Below are 6,000 nucleotides of genomic sequence, written 5' to 3' on the forward strand. Positions count from 1 at the left end.
CTGGGAAAGGAGATTGCTGTCAATCTGCAGCAGCAGAGAGTGGGGGAATGCTGATAGCAGCCTCGATAACATGAGTTTCACCACCTTCCCCTTGTGCAATTATCCTCGGTGTAAAGGCAAGTGCTGTGTAAATGACCTGTCGACCCCGCAGCCAGGAGAGGAAGGATTTGAAGGGGGTCAGCTGCCGGGTTGAAAAACCAAAAGCTTTGGGCGAAACCCTGGAGCCAGGTGGAAATGGTTTATTGCAAAATCAGCCCCGGGTTTCTGGCTGCTCTGCATTTCTCCGGTGTGAGTTGCACAAGGGCAGGAGATGACAGCTTTTTCCTCTCTTCCTTGTTTGCTTTCCTCCCCCCAGCTACCGGCAGCGGGCGCAGAGGCTGTCGGAGATCCACAAGGACCAGCCTGGACACCCCGTGAACCGGACTGTGTACTGGATCAATTACATCCTGCGCCACAACGGAGCCCAGCACCTCCGTGCCGCCGTTTACAGCATCTCCCTCTTTCAGTATTTCTTACTGGATATTGCCTTGGTCCTGCTAGTGGGTGCTGCCTTACTTTACTATGTTTTGGCCAGGATGACCAAATTAATCTGCAAGCAGAGCAAACATCTCTGGTGCAATGACAAACATAGCGCTGTTAATGGACACTACCAGAATGGGATCCCCAATGGCAAGTATAGAAGGAACGGCCACATTAAGCATGAAAAAAAGGTGAAATGAGCCAACAGCCCCGTGTAAAGTAGCAATGAATCAGATCAGTAATCGAATTTTATCGCTGTAACTTTAGTCTAACAACTACTTAAAACCTCAGTAAGCAGTTCTAACACTCCCCTTCAGTATGTAATATTATGTGACAAAATTCTACAGAACTAAGAGAAGTCTTGAAAAAAAAAAAGAAAAAAAAAAAGGCAAGCACAACCTAAAATGGAAAATATTTTATTCTTAATACTGATGCAGAGAGGTTATTTTGGCACTGAAGTTTTTAGAAGCCTTAATTCTCTAAAGTTCTATACAATGACCGTATTTATGAATTTTCAGCTTTTAAAAGCTCAGTGTGTGTGTCCCAAAGGAGGAGAGGTTTCTTTTTATTTGCAGAGGTGTTCTCCTTTTATTTTTTTATCGTTTTAATATCTCCATCCTTTTAGCTGAGACAACTCTCTAGTGCTAGTTCTGTGTTTCCTTTGTGGAAGGTTTCAACCCGTTGTGTACAAGAATGCTGTTGAAAACACAAAGGATTTCCCCCAGTCTTTAGGCGAGAAATAGCAAGTTGTGGACTGACAACACAGAGGTTAAAAGGAAAATTAAAAACAAAATAAATAATCTCAATGAGCACTGAAGAAAAATGGCAAAAATATGTATTTGTTTTACTGATAAAGCTGCATGACTCTTCTGCTCGCTACCAGTACTTTGGAGAAAAGGGTTCTGAGCAAGTCCACAGTGCGTCCTAACTTTAACCGAGACAAATTTTGATTTGTCGCCTTTCTCTGCATACAGAATTGATGCCACGAAATTATTAGGGAGTCTTATTTCAGTTCCAAATAGGGCTGTGTGGGAAGTAGGTTTTGCATAATGAAGAAAAATAAGTGAAACAACAAAACAAAAGAGCAAGAAAAAAGGAAAAAAGAAAAAAGGAACTTGTAAAAACCAAGCCCTGTGCTTAGTGCAGAAGGTTTTGTAATTGGCCCAGAGCTGTGCAGACTGGAACCGCTCCTGGGGGTTTGTTTCAAGGCAACAACCCCCACACAGCGCTCCCCTCGCGCCCCCACCCCAGAGTTGAATGTCTTTCCTGTTAATTCTCATTAAGTTCTTTCTGAATCGCAATGTTGTAGATGTTCTCTTTCAATGGTTGTATCTGGAAAAACAGAAATATTACCTTCTATTAGTCTGGGCCACGCAATCCATGTTCCGCCTAGTTGCCAATAGGAATTCCGCGCCGCGGGCGGTGTCCAGCAGTCCTGCCCGGGGCTGGTGGGGGATGTGTGTGGGGTGAGGCCTGGCCACCTGGCGAGTGCAGAGGTGGCCCCCTGTCCCCCTCCTCTGCCCTCCAACCATCTCCTTCAATCATTGTCGCCGACACGGGACGCCGGCGGTGGCGCGCGCTCCCGGGGCGGGAATGCCGGCCGTGGAATCGTTGCTTGCCCTGCTGAACCAAAGTTGGCAACTCTGAGTTTTATTTCCATGTCATTCTGTTTACTTGGAATTTGCACTACACACGTTGTGAGTGTACGCTTTATTTATTTGTAGTTGGAGGTGCCGTGGCTGAAAGAGAAAGGAGGGAAGCCCGTTTTTTGCCTTGTGTCGCTCACTAACATGGGAGGAGTTGGGATGATGACGGGATGCTGAGCTCATCTTCATACACAGTGATGCAATATTTCATCACCATTCCATCAGGAGCCTCGGTCCTACAGCAATAAATAACAGTGCAGATACGTTTCTAATACGCAGGGCGGCTACTCGTGCTGCTCTCTGAATACTTGAAGATAAAACAAAAAAAAAAAATGGTATTATAAATATAAGCCTCTTTAGCTATACCTTTTTACAATCTCGCAGCCCGTGGCAACTACAGGAGCACACAGAGGCGATGAATGGTGGGATGGTGAGAAGACTTCGAGTGTATGAATGACTTGGTTTAGAATGTGGGGGTTTTTTTGGCATTCAAGAAGGTACAAAAGCACTGACCGGATGATTAAGCATAATTTAATCTCCACTGTGATAAAACTTAAGCAATAAACATGGATTTAATAGAGAAATTCTGTTGTTGCAAGTATATTTTTGTTCAGACCGAATGCCGGTTGTCTCCACACCGTGTGCGTGTGTACGGAAGTGTGGGTGCTTGTTGGGGTACACACAACTTCTCAGTGTTTGTACGGAAGTGTGGGTGCTTGTTGGGGTACACACAACTTCTCAGTGTTCCATGTGGTGCAGTATATGTATTTGAAAACAAAAATAATGCTGTTTTTTGTGAGTGTAGCTCCATTTCCTGTAGGAGCTTTAAATACAAAAAGAAAATGGTTAATTATGTTTGTTTGAAGCGAGAAGTCACGTCTTTTGGAGTTGGCGGCCGTACGTGGCGCAGTGGTTTTGGTTTGGTTGTTTTCCTGGATGTGGTGAGCTCATCCCCTCAGGAGCAGGGCTGGAAGGCTTTTCACAGCCATGTTAGGTGAGATGATGGATGTCTTGAGCAGTCTCTGTGTAGGTACAAAGTGCTGCAATTCTTTTCCAAGAAGAGGCAGTTGCTGCCTTAATTGTATTGCCAAATCCCCCATGACTCTGATCCACCTCATCTCTAGAAATACCTGTTGTGTTTCAACTTTCTTCAGAGTTCAAGCACAAGCTGTTACTGTGGTTATTTCCATCTCCCTTTCACCACCCAGCAAGCAAATTGTTCTTGTGTTTCAGGCACAGAATCGAGCAGTGATGGCTGTTGGTGCCCAGCCAGTGTTGAAACCAGCCAGATGGCTGAAGGAATGTTAAAAAAGGGGTTTAAAAATCCATGTGTAGCTCCAGACTGCATCACGATATCAGGACCGAGGCTTCAGTCACCCCTCTGATAAATGTTAGTTATTGAACAGGGAAGATGCTTGAAAGAAACTGAATTCATCTTCCAAGACAGTGCTCTTCCACTGATTGGGAAATGCCACAGTTGGGCCTTGCTTATCCTAGTGAAAATCACACCATTTGAAAGTTACAAACCTGATTTATTTGTGGATGTGTCTGTGTTTTCTCCAGCAGAAGCCAGCAAATGCGGGATCTCGTTTTGCTGTAAAATGATGGAACTTGTGATGTTGGGCATTCCTGGTTGCTCTGTAACGAAACAGAAATTGGGTAGAGAAGATTGTGTTCCTCACACACCGAGGAGATGGATGGAAGGTTGAACGGTATTTAGGGAAATCTTGGAAACTCCTATTCTGGAATTTACTATTAGAGCAGGGGATAGAATCATCCAATTGTTTAGGTACATGAGGCTTTCATTCCTCAGGTGTTAAGCAGTGGTGAAGGAAATGAACAGATCAGGAATGCTGAACCTTCCTTGGGTTGCTACTGAGCCAATTCAGGAATTGCTCCCCAAAAGAGCAGTGTGGGCAGGGAATGAAGGATTCCAGCCTGTCAGGTGGCTTTTTGAGGCACAAACAGCAGCATTCCCTGGTTTAGGAATGCTGGTCTGTGGAAAAGAGAAGCACTGACTTAGTGGAATCGCGCTGTGCATGGTACTTGTTAGGTATAATTATGTATCAATATAATTATGTTTTCATGAAATCATGCGATCTCTGGGAGTAACAGCTGGTGGGGGGAATAGTTGCTAAGGCCAGAAACAACACAGGCTTGGCCTTGTGCAGGTGAGCACAGAGATTTTTGGCAGCCAGATAATCTTAATGCAGGCAATACCTACAGACACTTTTGTTCCAGACTAAGAGACTGAAATAATCTCAATTTGTGCATTTCTGTACTGGGGGTAATGGAGACAGTGTTACTTTGCTGTGCATCTCTTGGTCTCGTTTCCTTTGTCATTTTGTTGTGCAGTGATCAAATTTTACCAGAGCTTTATTTTTAGAAATATTTTACTACATTCCTGCATACTTAAGAATCACTTAGAACAAGCTAACAGTCAAAGTTGCAATTTAGTATCTACAAGTTTTAATTGTTAGGGGGAAAACAAGTCTTCCTAGATCTCATAAAAGAGGGAAGTTACTTTTAAGGAGCATAGCTGTATACATAAATATATTCAGTGTTCTCTTTTATAGAGGATCTTTCATTTTGGAAAATAGAGTTCAGTAAGGAATTAACACATTTGCCTGCAGCTGCAAGAGGTTCTACTCTGTTGTGCCCTGCTTTTTTTATGCTTTTATGGATCTTTTCCTAGATGTTTCTGTGTTTTCCCTTTTTGGTACATCAGTCTTTCTCAGCAGCATTTTTACTCTGTCTAAGTTTTTGAGCTTGCCAGGTGTGGATTTTCCATTTCCCCAAAGCCCCCTGGGCCTTTCCCTGCCCTCCTGGTTCTGCTTTCCAGGATAACTCACCTGGGGACAGGGTAACTCTGCCAGAAGCTGTTCCAATAGCTGCCTCCCAGTTCTGCTGGTATGGAAAGCTCCTGTCTATCCTGTATGTCCTGCCCGGGCTCTGTTGGCTCCTGGGTGGAGGCAGCCTCGCCCCAGGGAGCGTTTCCAAGCCCACATTTAAGTTTGGACATGGGATTTCGCTACAGATAAGACCTTTCAACACTTCAGGCCTCACCCATGAGCTTCTTGTTGAAAGAAATGTTTATTTAGCTTTTGCTTTTTTGTTGCTTTTGGCTCTGCAGCCTCTGGTCTGGGAAGAGGTGCAGGGTTGGGAGTTTTGGTGGCGCTGAGGAAAGCGTGACAAGGAGACGCGTGAATTAAAATCCGCATGGCTTTTACTGGAAAAAAATGCTGGAGTTGGGTTTTCTAGATGAAATGATAAGAACTTGGAACATTTGATGGTTGGGTACAGCAAGGGGGGAATGGTTTTTTCCCTGGATCCCACTGCTGGTGTTATTCAGGTACAAGAGCTTCATCCATTCTTTTTTGAGGATTCTTTCCCACTGGCCACCCTTCCTGCCGTGGACTGCAAGTGGCCCATCGTTTTTGCCCAAAAACATCTCATTTTTGTGGAGCTGCACCACGAGCAAACCAGGTGAGACAGATCCAGGTTCAAAACAACCCCAGGGAAATAAACCCGAGGTCATTCCCTGTCTGTTTGTCTCTTTCAGAGCAGCCTCACAACAGCAGATGGAGCAGTGAAGAAAGCGGGGGCTGAGGAATGAGGAAAGACATGTGGTGAGGACTGTGGGACTCCATGCTTTTCCCAAAAAGGCAAACGGATCCACACCTGTGTGTGACATTTGGGATTCCTGAAAGATTCATCAGTTTCTTTAATTTTGTTTGGCTTTGTGTTTTTGTTTTAAGTGTGCATTTAGTGGCTGTAAAGAGAAGAGCTTCTCAAGGTAACAAGCGGACACATTCCAGTCTATCTGTGGGAGCCT

General features: G+C 44.5%; 1 protein-coding gene across 5 annotated transcripts in view; it reads left to right on the top strand.

Annotated features, from left to right (window-relative positions):
- Window positions 1-2,749, top strand: part of UGT8 (UDP glycosyltransferase 8) — a 34,971-nt gene extending 32,222 nt beyond the window's left edge. For 4 of the 5 annotated variants that reach the window (XM_015624597.2, XM_015624599.2, XM_015624598.3 and 1 more), the window contains exon 6: window positions 356-719. In XM_015624597.2, the coding sequence (XP_015480083.1) occupies window positions 356-719 (364 nt within the window). Of the gene's footprint in view, window positions 1-355 lie in introns of all 5 variants that reach the window. The other variant, XM_033513626.1, reaches the window with a different exon arrangement.
- Window positions 2,750-6,000: the final 3,251 nt, after the last annotated feature.

The sequence above is a fragment of the Parus major genome, chromosome 4, assembly GCF_001522545.3.
Source record: "Parus major isolate Abel chromosome 4, Parus_major1.1, whole genome shotgun sequence".
Lineage (NCBI taxonomy): Eukaryota > Metazoa > Chordata > Aves > Passeriformes > Paridae > Parus > Parus major.